The 25,495-nt window shown below is 34.7% G+C and overlaps 2 protein-coding genes across 3 annotated transcripts in view; one reads left to right on the top strand and one right to left on the bottom strand.

The window, feature by feature from the left end:
• Positions 1-25,495, top strand: part of mei-218 (meiotic 218) — a 129,964-nt gene that overhangs the window by 36,554 nt on the left and 67,915 nt on the right. The window lies entirely within an intron of this gene.
• Positions 1-25,495, bottom strand: part of Septin4 (septin 4) — an 84,923-nt gene that overhangs the window by 14,205 nt on the left and 45,223 nt on the right. The window contains exon 1 of one of the 2 annotated variants that reach the window (XM_075301242.1): positions 1,682-1,883. The exons of the other annotated variant lie outside the window; for it this stretch is intronic. Within the exon in view, the coding sequence (XP_075157357.1) occupies positions 1,682-1,685 (4 nt within the window). The 5' untranslated portion in view covers positions 1,686-1,883. Of the gene's footprint in view, positions 1-1,681; positions 1,884-25,495 lie in introns of those variants that run through there. 2 annotated transcript variants of the gene reach the window in all.

Raw genomic sequence — 25,495 nt, 5'->3', positions numbered from 1 at the left:
ATTCTGATGAGGGATTGTATCAGATAATATTTTGAGCACCAGTCTCATTTTTTGGATTTTGAAATCTTAATCTTATTGTAACTCGCAAACTGGTGTAACAAAAATAACATATTACAGCAGAGCCTATTTCTTTTTTCAAAAAACTTGCCAAAAAATCTATTGGGGATTTTTATGGGGAATTTTGAATTAAATTGGGGATTTTTGGGGATGAAAGCATCTTATTTTGGGGACAAGAGCCCGAAAAATACTGGCAACACTGTCACTGAGTGCTGCCCGATTCCATGTTAAGCTCAATGACAAGGGACCTCCTTTTTATAGCCGAGTCCGAACGGCGTTCCACATTGCAGTGAAACCACTTAGAGAAGCTTTGAAACCCTCAGAAATAGCACCAGCATTACTGAGGTGGGATAATCCACCGCTGAAAAACCAAAAAAGTTTATCAGCAGTGGATTATCCCACCTCAGTAATGCTGTTGACATTTCTGAGTGTCTCAAGGCTTCTCTAAGTGGTTTAACTGGAATGTGGAACGCCGTTTGGACTCGATTATAAAAAGTAGGTCCCTTGTCATTGAGCTTAGCATGGAATCGGGCAGCACTCAGTGATAAGACAGAAGTTCACCAATTTGGTATCACAAAGGACTGAATAGTCTAAGTGAACCTTCGGGCTGGTACCTAACCTAACCTAATTTTAAACACCCTATATTTAAAGCTGCCTTATTTCAAAGACGCCCCATCCTGGGTTCGGAATCAAGAACGAAATCCGTAAAAATTTAAAACAAGTAAAATTTTTTTTTTTTGGTATACGCGCCAATTCTAACATCTCTTTATCAGAAATTTTGGATTTCTTTTTGTTGGCATCCTTTTCTCATATTCTTTGACGTTGATGATTCCATTTGCCCACCATTACATTCGATTAATTGCCCGTTTAAATAAAAACCATGAAACAATGCCTTATTACACGGAAAGTAATTGCATTGTAAATGCATTTACATTACCGCTTATTATAAAAGAACCAATAAAGGAAATGGGGGAATTTCAATGTTTGAAGTGAAGCAATGATAAATACAGGAATATGGAAAACATATGCATGAATCAAAATCTCCCCATGCACACAACATGGATTCAATGGAAACAGGCCTCCGCAAACGTGTTATAAAAATCTCATTCTTCCAAAGAGTCGCTACGATTTACTTCATGGTGATGATGAGGATGACGATGATGATGGTGGCACGTGCTGCATCCAACAAGAAAGACACACCCCTTCCCAAAGTGTATGATATGAATGGTGCAGCACTACAATACTGGTAAACGAGTGGCGAAAGAAGCCCACATAAAAAGCCTAGAGCCAAAACAAAAGGGGATCTATGTTATGAAAGAACAATACCATGACCCAGGTTCCTGACATCTTTATCAAGACGGAAAAAACAAAAAAGAAAGGGAGCACAACTCACACTCTTCGTTGGTGTGAAAAACAAAAAACACATAATTATGACATGAAGCCACTTTCAGGTGACATCAACACGGAAGTACTCCTGCAAAAAAGGGCTCCTACACTCAAAACAGATACTCAAGGGCTCTTGAGCCAAGACTAACAGCACTTCCTTGTGGTGGTCGCTATAGTATGTTACAAAAACTGGGAACAAATGAAACGAAGGCAATGAGAAAAAAACACACAAACTTACACATTATGTAGAGGAGTTTTTATACGGCCACCACTGACTGGTTTATTGTCCTTTTTAATGACTGCTGCTTTTGTTTTGCGTGAGTTCTTATGCTGAAGAAAATTGGTGCCCTGTTTTGTGACTGTGTGTATCCCCCAAAGAGTTGTGGGTGAAAATTTTTGGCGTATTTAGGTGAAATCTTAAATTATCCCCGAGTTAGAAAAAAAGTTATGAACACTTTGCAATTTTTTTTTTTAGAAAAATTTTCGTTTTGTTTTTGTTCGTTTTAAATCACTATTCACTTAAGGTTTTTCAAATCTTTGAGGAAGAAAAAAAAATAATTTTATATTATATGAGGTTGTTGGTGGTGGTTCTTGTTTTCTTCGCTATTCAGCTCCTTCTATGAGCCTCTTTTACAAAACACATTTATAGTTTTTCATCTGAAGGGAAGTTTATTTTTTTTCCACGATTTAATTTTTTTTTTGGTATATGGTTTACTTCAATTTATAATTTCTTAATCATTGGTTCTCTGAGTTAGTGTTTTTTAATGATTTTCTTTTAGCACTTGCAACTCCAGTACTAGACAACACTATTTTCTTTAGCGGAAAATTTGTATTGTTGATAACAAAAGCGTATAACATAATTTGTATGTTGTCATTCCAATACAAAAGTTTTGTGCTGCGCATGTCCTTTGTGGGGTCTGCTTTTTACGGAGGGAGAGAGCTAATATATGTGTGGGCTCAAAAACAGAGAGTTTCTACTTTTCTCTTAAAACTAGGAGGGGCAAACATTGGAGTTTCACATTTCCATTTCATCGTTACAGTAATTCAATATTCTACGATATTTCTATAAAATTCTCCACGTAAAAATGAGCCACAAAAATTTTATCATCGAAATCCCTTAGCTTTCCAGTTATTTCGTTGTATAAATCCAATCGGGTTCCGCTAGATGGCATTAGAAAGAAGAAATTTTGTGCCAAAAAAGCTATTCTGGTTTAGTTTATAAGAAGTGCTACCATAGTTGTTCCGGGATTTTGATCTTTCGCCGATATATAGAAAGTTTTTTTGACGAGTACCGCCAAAAAAAAAATCATGGATGGATTTTCCATTTGCAATCGCAACAAAATCGAAAAGAAACAATGGGCAAACCAGGATTTATGTCCAGTAAAGTTTTTTTAAAGTTTTCACAGAAGACGGGGATATACATGACAGATATTGACGGGAAGGGCACTATATGGTACTTGATAAGAGGGGAGGTTTGGAAAGGACACGAGATTATACTTCTATAGCCTGTTTATCTGGACTGCGTGGTAGGGGTACTTGCCCGAAAAGCGGTTAAGTTACCCATTGGTAATGGACATTCCAATACCGAGCAGTATAATTAACCCCTGTTAGAAGCAGATTTGGTCTGTATTAAACTGTTTAAAGTTTGCGACTGTCGCAAAGTTGTAAACATCACATACACGTTGTAAATGTAGAATAAGTAGCAAACGTCGCAAACTCCAAATACTTCAAACCCTTCAGATAGGCAGCGAGTGATATCCAGGATGATGATATATGCGAAGAAGTTACAATTCTCAAGAAAGTTCATAAAATTATTAACGAGTTTAAAAAACTTGAGAATATAGTTATTTCAATTGAAAAGTCGAAGCCAAAATTACTATAAACTACTCGATGGTGCAGTAAACGTGACAGTCGGTACTCGCTCATAGTTTACCTTTCACAAATTACTGCAGAAACTGGAAGGAAGGAAAACTACTTAAGTCTTACATAAGTGAATTGCTGTTTATATAGAATTTTATAAAATCACTTTTTGAGCAAATTTCCATACTAATTAAAAATTTTCAAAATTGTTGATACTGCTGAAGCTTGAATGGACATTATGGACCACGAAAACCAAGAATAGTTTGAAGTTGTGCATGAGAGATGTAAATCTAGTCGAGCTTTGAATAAATACAATATAAAGCATTTTTTGCATACCTTTTATCGGGGAGTTTAACTAAATTAAATTAAAAAATATTCACAATTTCTTTAATTCCAAATTAGGGTTTCTACACTAGGTTTACGACTTTTGCAACATACGTATTATACCGTCGTAAATGTAGTCGCAAAAGTCACATTTTGCAACAGGCCAACCCTGGTTAGGAGAGTTATAGAGTCGAAGATTTTTGATTTCTATACTTAGGTTTCTATTATATCCGCATGAGGTGAAGTTTATAGTGACTAGTGGGGGTAGGACGAAGGACGGGGTGGGAGCCTGAGGCGGATTAAGTGCGATGGGTATTTTGTTCGACTTATCGACATACGGACATGGGGGTCTATGGATACCACGAATTTGGCGTGTTGAGTCCTTAGAATCCAGTGCCTATATAAGGGTTGTATCGGATGTGGGAGTCTTGGAATTCCACAGAATAATTGTCTTGAGTCTTGAGAGTTAAACATCTGCATATGTACGGTATATTGGGTGTTAAATTTCAGTCGGTTTACTCTATGGAGCCACCGTGGTGCATTGGTTAGCATGTCCGTCTTGTATACACAGGGTCGTGGATTCAAACCCAGTTTCGACCAAACACCAACAAGTTTTTGAGCGGTGGATTATCCTACCTCAGTAATGCTGGTGACATTTCTGAGTGCTTCAAAGGTTCTCTAAGTGGTTTCATTTCAATGTGGAACGCCGTGTGGACTCGACTATAAAAATGAGGTCCCTTGTCATTGAGCTTAACCCTGCACAGTCATCCTTCGTCAAAATGACAACGCGTAATTTCACTTTCGATTTAAAATGCATTTTGATTGAAATGATAAATTTAAGTTATACCAATACAACCACTTTATGATTTTTTGTCTTATACTAATTAAAAACAAATTGAATTAGGAAATAAATTCAATTTTGCTTTCTCATTTTTGCTCACAATGCAAATGATAGCGCCTTGAAATAAGCCGTAGTCAAAATGACGAAGGATGACTTTAGTGTACAAAAAATAAGGATGACTTTCCAGGATCAACATAGAATCGGGTAGCACTCAGTGATAATAGAGAAGATCGCCACTGTGGTATCACAATGGACTGAATAGTCTAAGTGAGCCTGAAATATCGGGCTGCCACTAACCTAACCTACTGTCTGAAGGAGCTGGAGGTGCTCTGTGTATGGTTGCTAATACTTGATGTTCTTATATACATTTGGTGTTGGATAAAATACATAGGGGTTCTCTGAAGCAAGACGAGATGATTTTTTGTTATTTATTTGATTTTACTTTTTGGTAATAGGTACCTATTACCTATTTATTATTAATTTTGTTTATTTTGTATGGTTGGCAATAGGGTGTTTAAGCCTACTGATGAGACCGGCTGGCGTGGGTGGAAAGCGCTATATGCAAGCCAATTAGGGGCCCACCCGGTAAATTATGAGGTAGATATAGGATTTTTTCCCATACGAGGGTAGTTCGGAACTTCTTAGCCTAGCACAAAAAGCGCGGTATAAACAGAAAAAAGTTAAGTGTTTTGGAAACTTCCATCTCTGTTATGAACACATGTTAAATTTTGTTCATTTTTATTTGTTGTTATGTTCAAGTGGTTGAGGACCTATTAATTGATTTCAATTAATTAAAAAGTGGCACAATATGGCAAAAAAAAGTGATACAAAAATGTAAAAAGTATGGCAATTAATGGCGCAACAACACAAAAAGTCGCACCATAGAAGAAGGCTTGAGCTCCATCGGGATAACGACATGGTAGTAACACATGATGATTCCTACACCTATAGAAAAAATCATGAACTCCGTGGTTGAAATCGTGAACATCCCGTTTTGATTTTTCATGAACGTTTTCGTTTCATTTTTTTACGGACCCTTTTTAATATATTTATTGAATGATACCTTTTATTAAAGTTGTATCAATTGGGTACCAAACTGTTAATTTAGTACAATGTACATAGATTGGGAAGAATCATGCTTTGTTATGTGCCTATGCTAACCTACTTACGAGTACTATAATCTATGTCTAATTTAATTTAAATCTATAGCTACCGCCTATTGCTCAAATGACAGCAAATCCCATAAAAAAACATCTGTCCTTCGTTATGGTCATTTAATGCCTAACCTCGTCACTACATTTGAATTAACTTTCAAAATTTTCCTACTTTTGACATGTCACACCTGCCTTGTACACAGTTACAATTTTCTCTTTCACTTTATCGCATATGGTTGGTGTGAATGAAACACTTTTCTTCGAACATACTCTTCTCTTCTTTGAAAAGTTTTGACAACCCCATTTGTATGTGTGGTGACAAGCCGATTAGTCTCTTTTTGTGTTCACATAGTATTCACACCCTTATTTGTCACAGCCCCATCGAAATGTCAGAGCAAAACAAAGAGTGAAAGGAAAACTATTGTATGACACAAATGGAGAAGCATACTTCAACGATAGCTGGATTATATGTCAGAAGAAAACACAAAACGGGGCCAAAATGTTTGTGCAAAACAGAGATAAACAATATTCGTCAGATTTCCATTAAAACAGTGATTTGTTGTACAATTAATTGGAATTGCGAGATAGATTCAAATTATTTCCGTTAAAATTTGTATGTTTGAATTGCAATTTTCATTGAAATTGAAATTCATTTTTAATCTCTCTGCTTGAATATAATAAAAATTTTAATATATCTTCAACGAATATAATTATAAACATTTTCATATTGCTGTATTGATTTATTTACACAACCCCGGAAAATAAAGGCCACACATAAAAAGCAAATATAAACATAGACATGCTGTCTACTCCAAAAGTGAAAAAGTCATATTCCTCATCTTCCTGCCTGAAAGAAATTTATCCATTGAGGGGATTTGTCATACCAAACTTAACCACAAACTATAGGAGGACGTATAATCAACTTGTAGAAGGTATAAAGCGATTCGTACACATAAAAAAATATTTTTTTTTTCTTCAATCACGAAATTAATTAATCTAATTAATTTTTAATTGAAATGTCTTTAATCATAGAAATGATAGTATCAATTAAAAGCTGATGGCCTCAGTTGCCAATGCTTTTTTATATCTTGATACTAATATTATATTTACTATAAATTTAGTATCAACTATAAATAAATAAAATCAAAAAAATTAATTGATAGTCAATTAAAAAATTAATTGATATTATTAATTTTTGTAATTGATATTTTTTTCAATTAAATACATTTATTGAATCAATTAAATTTTTAATCGAATATTTTTTTTTTAACTCAAGAATTTAATTGGGAAAATCTTCGTGATTTTTTTCTTCTGTGTAGTCATTTGTCGTACACAAAATTTCTCACATATAAGAAAATACCTTTTGCCTAAAAAAAGGCTTGAAAACATACTCTCGAAATATGTCTGCATGTAACGTCATTGTAAATTAAGATGAGAGGGAGGGGGTCCGGCTAAGTACTTTTTGCATCATTTACACGACAAGAAAAGAACGGAAAAGAAGACATGATGTATTTTTATTACATATACACTGGGGCATGGAATATGTTTTTACACAAAAAAATCTGTCTTCTGAAATGTGTCTAAAAAGTATCCTTAGTATAATTTCTGGCTTCTTTGGGTCGGAATAAATACCGAAATAATTAAAGATAAAGACTAGAGGTGTGCGCGTGACTGAAATTTCTCTCATACTCACGCACATTCACGAATCAAAATATTTATTCACGCACGCTCACGCACGATACGTGTGGTAGCCAATCTCACTCACGCACATTTACGAAATGAAAAGCAGTACTCGCGCACGCTCCCGCACGAACTACTTTTAATGACTCACGTTCACCCACGAGAATTTCGTGTCACGCGCACACCTCTAATAAAGACTAAATCTGTGAATCAGAATAATCTGTCTTCAGTGTATGTTCCGAGCAGCTCTCTATATATCTGCACTGAAAAAAATATTTACGTGATATTAAAGATTACGCAATCGAAATTATAGGCGTAAATTATAAAATATTAAAGAAAAATTTCTTTAAAATAATGAAATTATACTTAAACCAGTAAGGAAAGTCTAAAGTCGGGCGGGGCCGACTATATTATACCCTGCACCACTTTGTAGATCTAAATTTTCGCTACCATATCACATCCGTCAAATGTGTTGGGGGCTATATATAAAGGTTTGTCCCAAATACATACATTTAAATATCACTCGATCTGGAAGAATTTGATAGACTTCTACAAAATCTATAGACTCAAAATTTAAGTCGGTTAATGCACTAGGGTGGAACACAATTTTAGTAAAAAATATGAGAAACATTGAAATCTGAAGCAATTTTAAGGAAACTTCGAAAAAGTTTATTTATGATTTATCGCTCGATATATATGTATTAGAAGTTTAGGAAAATTAGAGTCATTTTTACAACTTTTCGACTAAGCAGTGGCGATTTTACAAGGAAAATGTTGGTATTTTGACCATTTTTGTCGAAATCAGAAAAACATATATATGGGAGCTATATGTAAATCTGAACCGATTTCAACCAAATTTGGCACGCATAGCTACAATGCTAATTCTACTCCCTGTGCAAAATTTCAACTAAATCGGAGTTAAAAATTGGCCTCTGTGGTCATATGAGTGTAAATCGGGCGAATGCTATATATGAGAGATATATCCAAATCTGAACCGATTTCAACCAAATTTGGCACGCATAGTTACAATGCTAATTCTACTCCCTGTGCAAAATTTCAACCAAATCGGAGTTAAAAATTGGCCTCTTTGGGCAAATGAGTGTAAATCGGGCGAAAGCTATATATGAGAGCTATATCTAAATCTGAACCGATTTGGCTGGTATTTTGCAAGTTTTACGAGACCCATAAAATATTCGGATGTACGGAATTTGAGGAAGATCGGTTGATATACAAGCCAATTATGACCAGATCGGCGAAATATATATGGCAGCTATATCTAAATCTGAACCGATTTTTTCCAAAATCAATAGGGATCGTCTTTGAGCCGAAACAGGACCCTATACCAAATTTTAGAACAATCGGACTAAAACTGCGAGCTGTACTTTGCACACAAAAATACATCAACAGACAGACAGACAGACAGACAGACGGACAGACAGACGGACAGACGGACAGACAGACAGACGGACATCGCTAAATCGACTCAGAATTTAATTCTAAGCCGATCCGTATACTAAAAGGTTGGTCTATGATTACTCCTTCTTGGCGTTACATACAAATGCACAAACTTATTATACCCTGTACCACAGTAGTGGTGAAGGGTATAAAAAGTAAGTAAAGTAGAAAGTCGGGCGGGACCAACTATATCATACCCTAAACCACCTCTATTGAATTAGTAAACATAAGCATTCATGGGGTAACATTGGTATAGGTTTGAGAGATAAACCTGCATTTCCATATTTAAGAACATTAAGGGATTCATTTTTGTAGGAGTTTTGTCACAATCTGAGTAGAAATGTCTGATATTATATAGAGTTGTAGCTATAGTTGATTTTGCACCTACAGAGTTAGTATATAACTAATATTGAGTCCATTATTAAAAACAAAAAAAAAAGTAAGTGAAGTCTAAAGTCGGGCGGGGCCGACTATACTATAACCTTCACCACTTTGTAGACCAAAATTTGTGTTACCATCTCAACTCTTTCATGAAGGTTTATATTCCCATATACAAATATTTATATCTTAACGGGTTTGGAGACAATTTTTTGTACTTCTACAAAATTTCTAGAACTAAATTCTAAATCGGCTTATGCCCTGGGATGAAGCACAATTTCTAAAAAAAAAATATGGGAAACATTTAAATCGGAACCAAATTTGAGGCAAGTTCGCAAAAGCGTATTTATGATTTATTGGTCGATAGATGTGTAACAGGTTGGCTGATAAGTCCCCAGTCTAACAAAGAAAAACACATTTTTTTGTCAAAATTCGTTTTTATTATTCAACATAGTTCCCTTCAAGAGCGATACAACGAAGAAAAAAGGGTTGTTCCACAAAGACAACGCACCGTGCCACAAGTCATTGAGAACGATGGCAAAAATTCATGAATTGGGCTTCGAATTGCTTCCCCAGCCACCGTATTCTCCAGATCTGGCCCCCAGCGACTTTTTCTTGTTCTCAGACCTCAAAAGGATGCTCGCAGGGAAAAAATTTGGCTGCAATGAAGAGGTGATCGCCGAAACTGAGGCCTATTTTGAGTACTACCAAAATGGTATCAAAAAATTGGAAGGTCGTTATAATCGTTGTATCGCTCTTGAAGGGAACTATGTTGAATAATAAAAACGAATTTTGACAAAAAAAATGTGTTTTTCTTTGTTAGACCGGGGACTTATCAGTCAACCTATTATGGCCAAATTTGGGTAAATAGGGCGATACATATATATGGGAGCTATATCTAAATTTGAACCGATTTCGATGAAATTAACTTAAAAACGCGAAAAAATTCCACATAAATTATTAAATTCGTATTCGTCACAACATAGTTCATTCTATCTTTAAATGTGTAAATTGTACTAGAAATGCGTTCATTATAAACTTCGTATGTCACATTCTTGCAATTTTGAACTATAATTTTTTTCCTTCAAACTACAAAATTTTCTTTAACATGTGAAGAAAACTTAATTATGTCCAATAAATTTTCTTGAATTTGTCGAAAAATATTTACTTTTTTTTGTTATCGGCGTGATGCCAGCGTTTGTAATGCTGTTTGGTTCAAATTTTCTAAAAATATTCAAAATTTTCTAAAATTAACCACAAGTTTTCTTCCTGGTGGGTTCACTGTTTTTTCAGTGTATAGACCAAAATTTTCTCTAATAAATCATGTGTCTCCATCAATTACCCAGCAAAAAAAAAAATTGGAAGTTCTTCCAAAGGAACAACTTTAAAAGCACTTCCAGAAGATGAACTCCCAATGATGTTCTTTATTTTAACTACCCAGGAAGTTCTTTTAATTCAATTTTTTACAACTTGGTTTTTTAATACTTTTAAGGGATAATTTTAACTTTTTTTGTTTCAAATAGGTTAAAAACTGAGTGAGAATTCATAAAATGGTACAAATCATTTAAATTTTGTTGACAAAAATGCTAAATCCAATCTGGAAAAATTGTGAATTATTGAAAATATTTGAGGTCAAACGTTTCCGACAAGCGTTAGAATCAATTAAAAATTATAAAAAATTATAAAAATTATTTATTTGACAAAATATCACAGAATTTTTTTATTTACATCCAAAACATTGAATTCGGTTCACACCTAAAGAAGTGATGCAAATTCAGTGCAACAACTGTTGAAATGGAGGACTTCCGTCCTATGACAAGCCCATGTTAAATTAATCGCTTCTGCGTCAATTTTGCACCACTTCCGGATCCAAAAAGAACATTTTGATTACTTTGTTGGCGACGCTTTTTTTGCTGGGTACAGATTGAAGAAATATAAGCAATATACAAAAAAAAAAAAAAAAACAATCCCTATTCAAATACCCCGCAGTGTATTAATTTTCTTCATAACAGCACATGCTTCACTTGCACATGCAACAAAATTGGAGGCAATTTTAATTGAATGCTGCATTTATTACGGGATGCATAAGCATTATGCGAATATTAAAAACGCTTTACCATCGCAACACTTTCCTCCCCTCTCTGCCCCACCATATGGCATGAATATAGGCCAAAGATTCCTTGCATCATCATTTCATCACAATGTATATTTAAACGAGAAGCATATAGTATGTCCGCATATATCCACCAACGAGTACTGAAAAAATCACCATTCCATAATTGCGGTAACGAATGAAGCGTTTGACACATTTGCTTGGCGTTAAATTGTGTTGTGATTTTATTAGTGTGACACCATCCGATTAACCTACATTATAAATGGAATATGTGGCTTGAGTGCAATATTATGGACCACAACCAAGTGCTACAAGACCGAGAGAACACGATCCATATGTATCATCTGCCCTTTCTCCACTGAAATGCACGAATGTATGAAAGAATATTGAATTGAATAACGTTGTCGGTGGGGTTTGGTATACAGGGGGTGGGGTGGTTTACGGGGTATGAATGGAGACCATATGGACCGTTTTATTCTTTCCATTCCATTTAATCCAGACACCTCCATATGGAATGATTTACTGAAGAACTTTAGATAAAAGTGTCACATTTAAGGACACAACACAACACAATTTGGTCATTGGCGTAGAGAAATTCGAACACCTTGCATGGATTAAAGATTTAAATATTTTAAACATTTTTTAGACAATGATTGACAGATAACTCTGGATATTACAATTGGAATATAATTGGATAAATACAAATACAAACTTTGAATTATGTTTGAGGTGTACGAAGCGTGGTCCATTAAGTACTCAGCCTACAAAAATAAAAGAAATGTTTTCGAAAAGTACATGATTTGGCACCAAATCATTGGCTCCAAAAATGGCAAAGTTAGTGTCAGGGACTGTGGAGTCGATTCAATTTTGCTCAACTCTGGCTCCGACTCCGACTTCAGCATTTCATATTAGGCTGACGACAGAGTGGGAGCGAGAATCGTTGCTATGATATGGCGCTATACGACGCTATAAACCTCTGTGTGTTTTCTTATGGTGTAGCGCAAAATATGTCAGAGTAAATGCGTAGCTACAAGCGAGACGATGCTAGTTTGAGCGAGAAAGCGTGTTGTGCAATGGTTTATAGCAAGAACTCGCTTTGTTTCTGTTTGATTTTCTTTTTATATTTCTTGATTTTTCCGGTATTGGGCTGTATTGGGTTCATCTTGTTTTGCATTTCCATGAAATTAATCATTTTGTGATCAATATTTGTGAGTTGTGAATAAAAAATCTAATAATAAATATTAATACAATTTAATCTTACCACAATGTTATTATTAGTTTTTCGGCGAGGAGTATTGGGGTTTTTTATAAAATTTGACCAATTTTTCTCTAGTTTATGTTTTATTTTTTTTTTTTTCAAAATGTCAAATGACTTAACTGACATCCTGGTATAATTGAAAGATTTCTCGGGGTGGTTTCTAAGTTCGTAGTACAAATTATAGAATTCATTATTTTTTCTACTTGTGCTTATTTCATGAATTCCGTTTTTTCTTGCAAAAAAGTATTTCGCAACAAGCAATATTCTTCATCGGAATCCATTTTACGTAAATCAACACCACATTACACCTGAAAAAACTGATGTAAAGAAACAACACGCTTTGCTCCAATATCACGCTCACTCTGCCATAGTATAGCATTGTTATAGCATGAACTATTATAGCATCTAGCATCGCTTTGCTTCTCGCTCCCACTCTGTCGTCAGACTTAGACTCAAGGTGGTGTACCTAAATCTCATTTTAACAGTATTCCAATAGTAATTTTTAGGTGTAGCGTTCCAAAAATAGACCGATATATGTCCAAAAGAACTCTAATTTTATGTTTTTTGATACGACTCGACGACAAACCTCAGCATTTTAGTTTCAGGCCTATAAATTAAAAAACGACACAAAACTATGTTATATAGAGACCTCATCAAAATATGGGTAGATAACAACAATGAATTTATAAAACCACAAAATTTCAAAAAATAACTAGCCTTCTAGAAGTTTTAGAAGTAAAATTCTGGTATTGGTCTATATAGCCATTTTATAAAAAATAAATCTATATAAAAAAGAAAAATACACAAAAATCAAAATTTTGGGCTACTCAGATAGGAAGTTTAGATGTTAAAAAATGTAATATGTCGGATATATAAAACAAACATAAACTACCAAAAATTAGGACGGGCGGAATTTTAAATAACCACTATCATACAAAAGATGACAGGAATAGCTGGATAGTTACGAATATTGTTTCTATAGAAGTAAAATGGTGAAACATCGATTTATAAATGGTCTATCAGTTATGGACATTAGAGGGCATTTGACGACGTTGATCGAAACGACGTAAACCGAATTGAAAATTGTTCATACTTACTCCTAAATCCATTTATGTTGTATGTGCATGTACATAAAAAACAAAAACTTCAAAAATAAACATAATTCAGTAATTTCGGTAAGAATTTTAGAAAAAAAAAATTCTATGTCATCATCGTTGATACAAATTTTACTTACAGAAGGCGTTTCTGATAAAGTGGGCAAAAAAATCGACGACGTAAATCGAGTGGCGACGTAAATCGAAGTTTGATGGAACAAAAAATTTTACGACGTAAATCGAAACAACGTAAACCGAGACGACGTAAATCGAGGGATTATTGTATATGGAGATTTCTCAAGTAATTATGTAGGGGCTATTTCAAAATCTGGACCGACGGGAAATTTTCGTATTTATTTATGGATCTGAAATAACTCTAAATTCAACATTTCTGACAAATCTTATGAAAATTGTAGACTGGGAAAAACGTCTTAAAAAATCGGAAGATGGGTTGGCTGATAAGCCCCCGGTCTAACAAAGAAAAACACATTTTTTTTTGTCAAAATTCGTTTTTATTATTCAACATAGTTTCCTTCAAGAGCGATACAACGATTATAACGACCTTCCAATTTTTTTGATACCATTTTGGTAGTACTCCTTCGGTTTTGCCTCAAAATAGGCCTCCGTTTCGGCGATCACCTCTTCATTGCAGCCAAATTTTTTCCCTGCGAGCATCCTTTTGAGGTCTGAGAACAAGAAAAAGTCGCTGGGGCCAGATCTGGAGAATACGGTGGATGGGGAAGCAATTCCAAGCCCAATTCATGCATTTTTGTCATCGTTTTTGTTTCATCGTTGCGTTGTCTTGGTGGAACAAAACTTTTTTCTTCTTCATATGGAGCCGTTCTGCCGCGATTTCGACCTTCAAACGCTCCAATAACGCTATATAATAGTCACTGTTGATGATTTTTCCCTTCTCAAGATAATCTATAAAAATTATTCCATGCGCATCCCAAAAAACAGAGGCCATTACTTTGCCAGCGGACTTTTGAGTCTTTCCACGCTTCGGAGACGGTTCACCGGTCGCTGTCCACTCAGCCGACTGTCGATTGGACTCAGGAGTGTAGTGATGGAGCCATGTTTCATCCATTGTCACATATCGACGGAAAAACTCGGGTGTATTACGAGTTAACAGATGCAAACACCGCTCAGAATCATCTACAGGTTGTTGTTTTTGGTCAAATGTGAGCTCGCGTGGCACCCATTTTGCACAGAGCTTCCGCATATCCAAATATTGATGAATGATATGACCAACACGTTCCTTTGATATCTTTAAGGCCTCTGCTATCTCGATCAACTTCATTTTACGGTCATTAAAAATCATTTTGTGGATTTTTTTGATGTGTTCGTCGGTAACCACCTCTTTCGGCCGTCCACTGCGTTCACCGTCCTCGGTGCTCATTTCACCACGCTTGAATTTTGCATACCAATCAATTATTGTTGATTCCCCTGGGGCAGAGTCCGGAAACTCATTATCAAGCCAAGTTTTTCCTTCCACCGTATTTTTCCTTCAGAAAACAGTATTTTATCAAAACACGAAATTCCGTTTTTCACAATAACAAAAGTTGCTTCACAAAAGACGCTCTATCTCAAAAACTAATTGACTTACAGACGTCAAATTTTGACACGAATCATTTGAAGGTTGGTACTGTATAAAAATAATATGCATTTAATACTAGCGACGCCATCTATGTGTCAGACCGGGGACTTATCAGCCAACTTGTTAGGTGCTACATCACAAAATTGTCCGGTATAACCCATCTTCGAACTCGACATGCCTGCTAAAAATGTCGAGTTGCCCTAAAATTGGACTTTTATTAAGAGATAGAGTCAAAAATCGATATTTTAATATGTTAAAAATGGACAATACAATTGATCAATTCAGCCCATATTCTAGTAAAACCGACTTTTTATATCACCGTGAAATTTCACTCATAAAATACACTTTGAATGGTCTGAAATCCAGTACTTCGTTTTACTTTTTTCGATTAAAAACCCTACTGGAATCTAATTTGTCGAAATATTTCTTTAGTTACAAAAATATTAAGTGTTTCAAATTTTATTTCGCCGGAGTCGGAGTCGAGCAAAATTTCTACAACTGCGGCTCCGACTCCAGAAAAATCTTCAGACTCCGACTCCAGCAAAATCTTCAGGCTCCGACTCCAAGACTCCGACGCCACAGCCCTGGTTAGTGTAGCCCCCATCCTATGGTGGAGTGTATAACAATTATTGGCGTCAAATAATTAACAATAATTCATTCTTATAATTTTAACAAGTGCAGAGAAAGTTTCGTCTGTTTTAGAAAAGTTTCGTTTGCACTTAACTTATGTATACATCGATTGAAATTTATACCCACGTTTAGTTCGTAAAATTGAAAGTAAGTTAATTGTAGCATTAGTTATTGAGAGTTTCTTTTTATACCCTCCACCATAGGATGGGGCGTATATTAACTTTGTCATTCCGTTTGTAACACATCGAAATATTGCTCTAAGACCCCATATAGTGTATTTTTTTCTGGGTCGTGGTGAAATTCTGAGTCGATCTGAGCATGTCCGTCCGTCTGTTGAAATCACGCTAACTTCCGAACGAAACAAGCTATCGACTTGAAACTTGGCACAAGTAGTTGTTATTGATGTAGGTCGGATGGTATTGCAAATGGGCCATATCGGTCCCCCAAACTTGGCTTGTAAGGCCTCTAAGAGAAGCAAATTTCATCCGATCCGGCTGAAATTTGGTACATGGTGTTAGTATATGGTCTCTAACAACCATGCAAAAATTTGTCCACATCGGTCCATAATTATATATAGCCCCCATATAAACCGATTCCCCGATTTGGCTTGCACAGCCTCTAAGAAAAACAAATTTCATCCGATCCGGCTGAAATTTGGTACATGATGTTAGTATATGGTCTCTAACGACCATGCAAAAATTGGTCCATATCGGCCCATAATTATATATAGCCCCCATATAAACCGATCACCAGATTTGACCGGAGCCTCTTGGAAGGCCAAAATTCATCTGATTCAGTTGAAATTTGGTACGTGATGTTAATATATGGCCTCAAACACCCATGCAAAAATTGGTCGATATCGGTCCATAATTATATATAGCCTCCATATAAACCGATCCCCAGATTTGACATCCGGAGCCCCTTGGAAGAGCAAAATTCTTCCCATTCGGTTGAAATTTGGTATGTGATGTTAGTATATGGTATCCAACAACCATGCAGGAATTGGTTCCTATCAGTCCATAACTATATATAGCTCCCATATAAACCGATCCCCAGATTTGACCTCCGGTGCCTTTTGGAGAAGCAAAATTTATCCGATCTGGTTGAAATTTGGTACGTGGTGGTAGTATATGATATTTAACAACCATGCCAAAAGTGGTCCATATCAGTTCATAATCATTTATAACCCCCATATAAACCGATCCCGAGATTTGGTTTTGGAGACTCTTGGAAGAGAAAATTTGTGGAGGACAGTCTTTCGTATAAGTTTCTACGCAATCCATGGTGGAGGGTACATAAGATTCGGCCTGGCCGAACTTACGGCCGTATATACTTGTTCTTCTTAGTTTACCTATACTATTTTTTTTATAAATTATGTCTTCTTAATTGAAATAAAGTTTAGTCGGCATTAGATGTATTGCTTAAATCTCCTCAACATTAGTTAAAAATGTTAACACTTCGTAAATAATCCCAATATTTGATTGTTTTTTTTCTTTGTTCTTGCTTAAAAATTCAAAAATGTTTTTTTTCCATTATCATGGAATACATTTCCTCAATGCAACACATTGAAATATAAGAGATAAATCTCATTTATACGCCCACAAAACAAGCAGGTCATTTAAATAAATGATAAGTTATAAATCACAGCATATCGACCATTCGTTCTGGTAGACCTAACGCCCGACAACGACGCCACTGATCAACTTAGCGAGGGTGAGCATAGCCATCGTTATCAAATAACCCAAAGTGATGCGTAACATCAATATTTTCTATGCCACTCAAACTGTGACGGAGCAAGACCAGACCAGATTTGGATGGTGGTAAAGGGTGATTCTTTTGAGGTTAGGATTTTCATGCATTAGTATTTGACAGATCACGTGGGATTTCAGACATGGTGTCAAAGAGAAAGATGCTCAGTATGCTTTGACATTTCATCATGAATAGACTTACTAACGAGCAACGCTTGCAAATCATTGAATTTTATTACCAAAATCAGTGGCAGAAAATCCGCTTTTTTATCGACAAATTTTGTTCAGCGATGAGGCTCATTTCTGGTTGAATGGCTACGTAAATAAGCAAAATTGCCGCATTTGGAGTGAAGAGCAACCAGAAGCCGTTCAAGAACTGCCCATGCATCCCGAAAAATGCACTGTTTGGTGTGGTTTGTACGCTGGTGGAATCATTGGACCGTATTTTTTCAAAGATGCTGTTGGACGCAACGTTACGGTGAATGGCGATCGCTATCGTTCGATGCTAACAAACTTTTTGTTGCCAAAAATGGAAGAACTGAACTTGGTTGACATGTGGTTTCAACAAGATGGCGCTACATGCCACACAGCTCGCGATTCTATGGCCATTTTGAGGGAAAACTTCGGAGAACAATTCATCTCAAGAAATGGACCGGTAAGTTGGCCACCAAGATCATGCGATTTGACGCCTTTAGACTATTTTTTGTGGGGCTACGTCAAGTCTAAAGTCTACAGAAATAAGCCAGCAACTATTCCAGCTTTGGAAGACAACATTTCCGAAGAAATTCGGGCTATTCCGGCCGAAATGCTCGAAAAAGTTGCCCAAAATTGGACTTTCCGAATGGACCACCTAAGACGCAGCCGCGGTCAACATTTAAATGAAATTATCTTCAAAAAGTAAATGTCATGGACCAATCTAACGTTTCAAATAAAGAACCGATGAGATTTTGCAAATTTTATGCGTTTTTTTTTTTTTTTAAAGTTATCAAGCTCTTAACAAATCACCCTTTATAAGGGTCTAGGAGGAATGGGAATTCGTGTGACAGCTTCTTAAAATTGTGTCATAAATTTCTGAGGAAAAGATCGCCATGATGTGGCCAGCCATCACCTAGCGCGATGTCAACACCAGCGCGCGTGTCTAGATGCCAGATTTGTTGTCGTCGGCAATGTAACATTCTCCGTTTCTCCTTCTCCACTTCCAATTTGTAAGTGGGTGTCACAAAGAGATCGAGTGGGATTATTTTCTTAATTGTTTCATCTTACTAATACTGCTTTCCTCCCGTCTTCCTATGAAATAACAAATCTCCGTGGAAATTGAATATAAAATCCCCTATAATTCTATTCGAAAAATAGTTTGATGGGAACGAAAGGCTTTTGAGATTTTAATTGATTTCCATTCAATTTTTCAAATTTTGTTTGAGAAATTCCAATAGACAGGTTGATCTTGTCATGTGTCATATTTATTTTGATCGTGTCCAGTGATAATGGAGGTGTTATCAATTGTTACAACTATCCCAGCAAAAAAATACTTCAGCAGTAAGAGTTTAGTTGCGCTTTTTGGTATACAATAAAGTTGGCAGTGCGTTCACACTGCATGGATCGGTGCCAATAACGTAAACGAGTAATCAAACTAGTTTATGATCATTCGTTTACGTTATTGCAAGCAATTCATGCAGTATAGATGCGTGAAAGGTAGTGCTGTTTTCCTTCACGCCAACAATGGTATATTCAAGATTATACATACATCACTTCTGATTAATATTTCTATAAAAATCAGCAATTATATCAGCGTTATGTAGCTGCTCTAAATCGGGACATCGCCCACAAAAATTAACGCTGATTCGGTTGTTTTGTAAGCAGTTGGTACTGCCTCTCTCCCTTACAATTGTGCTCCATTTAATTCTAGACCCTGGGGAACTACCAAAATTTGATCTGAATAAAAAATCCGAAACTAAAGTTCCGTTCGGTTTACCGGAACGAAATTCATCATAGTGGTGCCGGAAGTATTCTGACTGGGCTCCAAAGGAAATTCAATGCTGATATAGAAGGCAAGGTTATAGTGGCAACCGGTTAATTCAGACACGTTTAGATTATTCAGACCATTTTAATACCACAGGGGGTAAACTTTTCTCAGAGCAATGAGTGTTGCTCGTAGGTAATATACCTCACCAGCAATACTGAAAAGTGACAGACCACTGCTGAAAAACTATTTGAAGTTCGGTTGTAACTGAAATTTAACCCATGACCATTTTTATACAAGGCAGACATATTAAACTCTTCATCACTTGGGCTCTCATGCTGATTTAAAATATGTGCAATACCCAACCAGGGTTGCCATTTTGGTCCGATCGGACCAATATTGGTCCAAAACAAAATGGTATTTGGTTGATTTTGGTCCAGTTTCGCCAAATCGGTATTTTTTTCAAGATTTTCCATAGAAATAAAATTTTGACAAAAATTTTCTATAGAAATAAAATTTTGACAAAAATTTTCTATAGAAATAAAATTTTGACAAAAATTTTCTATAGAAATAAAATTTTACCAAAATTTTATGCAGAAATATACGTTAAAAACATTTTGTATAGGAAGACAATTTTGTAAAAATTGTATATAGAAATAAAATTTTGCGATAACTTTCTATAGAAATAAAAGTTAGACAAGTTTTCTATAGAAATAAAATATTGACAAAATTTTCCATAGAAATAAATTCAAATAAAAATTCGTAAACATTTAAACTTTTAAATGATATTAATTTAATTTGGAAAAATGGTCCGCTGGTACGAATTTTGGTCCAATTTTGGAAAAAAGTTGGTCTAAAATAAAAATTCATTGTGGCCACGCTGTACCCAACCTCAATTTATTCATTGATTCATGTTACTACTACTTGGCACCGGGAAATGTGTAAAGGGACTCTGATCAAATTTCTCACAAGTAACCAAGATATTCGAAGCAGTACCCCTCCCGAGTCTAGGGGAGAATTTTCCTATAGTCATACATGGATGATTAGGTTAGGTGGCAGCCGATGTAGACTATTCAGTCCATTGTGATACCACATTGGTGAACTTCTCTCTTATTACTGAGTGCTGCCCATGTTAAGCTCAATAACAAGGGACCTCCTATTAAAAGCTGAGTCCGAACGGCGTTCCACATTGCAGTGAAACCACTTAGAGAAGTTTTGAAACCCTCAGAAATGTCACCAGCATTACTGAGGTGGGATAATCCACCGCTGTAAAACTTTTTGGTGTTCGGTCGAAGCAGGAATCGAACCCACGACCTTGTGTATGCAAGGCGGGCATGCTAACCATTGCACCACGGTGGCTCCCTCAGATATGGATAACTCCAGCTTCAAATACCAATGCAGCTTATATCAATCGAGTTCTTGGTGAACCAGCACTAAAACAGAGAACCCACCACCAAGAAAACTTTTGGTTAATTTTAGAAAATTTTGAATAATTTTAGAAAATTTTATCTAAACAGTATTGCAAACGCCGGCATCACGCCGATATCACAAAAATAAGTAAATATTTTTCGAAAAATTCAAGAAAATTTAGTAGACATAATTGATTTTTTTTTCACTTGTTAAAGAAAATTTTGTAGTTTGGAGGAAAAAATTGGAGTTCAAAATTGCAAGAATGTCTTTAGTGACATATAAAGTTCATGATGGACTCATTTGTAGTAAAAGTTACAAATTTAAAGAAATAATGAACTATGTTGTGAGAAATACGAATTTAGTAAATCTTTATGACTAAATTGTGTATAATTTTTTCCCGTTTTTTAGTTAATTTAACTAACGTACGAAAAAAATTATGAGAGTAAAGGAGACTTCCTTCAAATATAATAATTCCATGAACTAAAATAAAGTTAAATTGGCTTTAGTGAAATAGAGAGTTCACTTTTTTTTTTGAGTGAGTCAAGCCGTGGAACTTGACCAATCAGAGGCCACGTTTTTCGAGGATATCATAAACAGTGATGTCAATTTAGTGCTTTTAGCACGTCTTGAGAACACTAGCATATCTAGTGTGCGGTTCAAGTTTAAATGGGGCCATATTTGCTTGGTGTCGTTACAACCCTTGCAATTCTCCCATCTTACGCAGTAAGAGCTTGCCAAAGACATACCAACAGATTATAGTTCCCCTGGAATATGTAAGGTAGTTCCTAGCCTTGCTAACTCATCTGCTTCGCTGTTCCCCGGTATGCTCCTATGGCCAGGCACCCATATTAGGTGAATATTGTACTGCTCAGCCATCTCGTTGAGAGATTTGCGGTAGTCGATGGCCGTTTTCGAGTTAAGGAACACAGAGTCCAAGGATTTTATTGCAGGTTGACTGTCTGAGTATATATTAATGCCAACATTTTTTGGAACATCACTTCACTAATTCGCCACCTCTCTTATTGCTAATATTTTAGCCTGAAAAACACTACAGTGATTAGGTAATCTTTTCGCTATTCGAAGTTCCAGATCTTAAGAATATACTCCGAAACCCACTTGTCCATTCAATTTAGAGCCATCAGTGTAGAAATCTATATTTCTTTTATTCCCCGGGGTCTGTGTACACCACGCCTCACTGTTGGGAATTAGAGTTTCAAACTTTTTTGTCGAAAAATGGTTTCGCCAGAGTGTAATCCACACATCTGGCATTATTTTGAGGACCGAACTGTGACCGTACATTTTGTCCGACCACAGCGATAGCTCGCGCAACCGCATAGCCGTTGATGCAGCTGACTGGCCAAAATGTCTAAAATAGTAGAATATTAATATTTCGAAATTTAATGGCGAAAAACTTATACATATTTTGAAATTCATTACTGATCAAAATGAATTGAATGAAAGTAAAATAAGCCTTAAATATTATAGAGCTGTACACTTGGATAGAGATTCAAAATTTCATTTAATTAAAAATGCTTCAAATCAATTCAATATCCAAAAGTTTGGTGCTTTTTGCCCTTCGAGATTGGCATCACTGACCATAAACACATATCTACGGGCTTGAACGAAACGTTTGATGTTATGAGGAGTATAAAGATAATAGATAAAAATAATAATAGGTTTAGAAAATGTAGATTGAAACAACCACATTTTTAGAGCCGAATTGACAAATTTATATAGACTTAGTCGTCAAGCCACCGCCGACAAAAATGTGTCCGCTTCATTCTCTGATACTTATACTTAGTTTGATACATATTTGCGTCAGCTTAGCCGTCATTCCACCCCTGCCGACAAAAGTAGGTTATCGTTATTAATCATTGTTTCGATTAAACGAGCACAGAATTATAGGAGTACTGATAATAATCTGATTTTCCCTTCATAAAAATAAATATTGGCAACATCCCAGTAAAATCAATTGGAAGTTCTTCCAAAGGCATAACTTTAAAAGCACTTCCAAAAATGTCCTCACAAAAAAATTCGTTATTTTAACTGCACAGCAAGTTCATTTGAGTCAATTTTTTTATAACTCACTTTTTTCATATTTTGTTTCAAATAGTTTAAAAACAGGTAAAGAATTAATAAAATAGCACAAATTATTTAATTTTTGTCGGAAAAAAATGCTAAATCCACACTAGAAAATTTGAGACTTTTTGAAACTATTTGATGTCAAACATTCCAGACAAACGTTAGAATGCAATAAAAATCATAAAAAAAAAATGTAAAAATTATTTATATCTCAAAATATCACAGAATTTCTTAATTCACATTCAAATCATTGAATTCGCATAACACCATAATAAGTAATGCAAATGTAGTGCAACGGCTGTTGAAATGGTGGACATCCGTCCTATGACAAGCCCATGTTATTCTGGATACAAAAACAACATTTTCATTACTTTTTTGGCGACGCTTCTTTTGCTGGGATTTTAGGCAGACTGAGCCGATAAGATGAGGCCAAAAATTATTATACGCCGTTGCGAATTACCTGATTTATTCTCTGTTCAAATTAGTCCTCCCATGTCATATTTCTCATATCGGAAAATAGTAGAGACTCATACACAAGTAGAATAGATGGAACGAGTTTTAAAAACTTTTATACATTCCAGGAAATATACACACGTCGCCAACACTTATTTACCTTCGATTGAGGTGCATTCAAATACACTTTGCTCTCCTCACTGGTTCTCACAAAATAAACACTCGATGAAAGACTAACAAAGATGATCCCTGGTATAAAACCAAGTGTATGTGCATTTAAAAGATTCACAATCGTTTACTGCTAACAATGAGGGGGACTCCATTGAATTTCAATTTGTCTTTCTTCTTATTCTTATTTCAATCACTTTGTTCTCTGTCTGCTTGGGGTTGTACAAAACACTTTCGATTTGTTCATGACCTGCAAATGAATCGCCACTTATCGCTCAATGCACTCAAGGTGCAATTTATTCTGATGACAGGATAGTTTGAGGGTGGAAGGTGATAAACTTTTAGTGGATTTATGCTATATACAAATGCTTATGATGATGATGGTGACAATGATTTCTTCAAGTGGCTAGATGACACATAAATGGTTAACATATTTCTACTTAATATTTAGATCTCTATAAAGGTAAATATGTTAAGCATTCTTCATTGGAAATTTGTTGATATTAAATTGAAGTGGTCTGCTATAATTAAACGAGAAATAATAAGGAAAGAATCGGGTATGATGTGGTTGCTCTTCAAATAGGTTTAAAAAAAATTGTTGTTCTTGGTTTCCCGTGAAACAATATATTTCGTAAATGTTTGAAATTGTGAGGAACTCGGTGCAAGAGTGGCTTGTGAAAAACTACAGTTTCAATTTTTTACAAAAAAAAGGAGTACTTCTTTGAGAGACAGTGGTCCGAAAACCTCAACAAGGAGTTGCTCCGCTAATTTTGTTTCTATAGAAATTTGCCAAAATTTTATTTCTATAGAAAATTTTGTCAAAATTTTAATTCTATAAAAAATTTTGTCAAAATTTTACTTCTATAGAAAATGTTGTCAAAATTTTATGTTTATAGAAAATTTTGTCAACATTTTATTTCTATAGAAAATTTTGTCAACATTTTATTTCTGTAGAAAATGTTACCAAAATTTTATTTCTATAGAAAATTTTGCCAACATTTTATTTCTGTAGAAAATGTTACCAAAATTTTATTTCTATAGAAAATTTTGTCAAAATTTTATTTCTATAGAAAATTTTGTCAACATTTTATTTCTATAGAAAATTTTGTCAAAATTTTATTTCTATAGCAAATTTGTCAAAATTTTATTTCTATAGCAAATATATTTCTATAGCAAGTGTTATCAAAATATTATTTCTATAGAAAATTTTGTCACAATTTTATTTCTATAGCAAGTGTTATCAAAATTTTATTTCTATAGAAAATTTTGCCAAAATTTTATTTCTGTAGAAAATTTTGTCAAAATTTTATTTCTATAGAAAATTTTGTCAAAATTTTACTTCTGTAGAAAATTTTGTCAAAATTTTATTTCTATAGAAAAATTTGTCAACATTTTATTTCTATAGAAAATTTTATGAACATTTTATTTATATAGCAAATTTTCTCAAAATTCTATTTTTATAGGGCATTTAGTCTAACTTTTATTTCTATAAAAAAAATTGTCAAAATTTTATTTCTATAGCAAGTGTTGTCAAAATTTTATTTCTATAGAAAATTTTGCCAAAATTTTATTTCTGTAGAAAATTTTGTCAACATTTTATTTCTATAGAAAATTTTGTCAAAATTTTATTTCTGTTGGAAATTTTGTCAAAATTTTATTTCTATAGAAAATTGTGTAAAAATTTTATTTCTATAGAAAATTTTGTCAAAATTTTATTTCTATAGAAAATTTTGTTCAAATTTTATTTCTATAAAAAATTTTATCCAAATTTTATTTCTATAGAAAATTTTGTCAACATTTTTTTCTATAGAAAATGTTGTTAAAATGGTATTTCTATAAAAAATTTT

Source organism: Haematobia irritans, chromosome 3 (genome assembly GCF_050003625.1).
Source record: "Haematobia irritans isolate KBUSLIRL chromosome 3, ASM5000362v1, whole genome shotgun sequence".
Taxonomy (NCBI): Eukaryota; Metazoa; Arthropoda; class Insecta; order Diptera; family Muscidae; genus Haematobia; species Haematobia irritans.
This window is presented reverse-complemented; position numbering and strand designations above follow the sequence as displayed.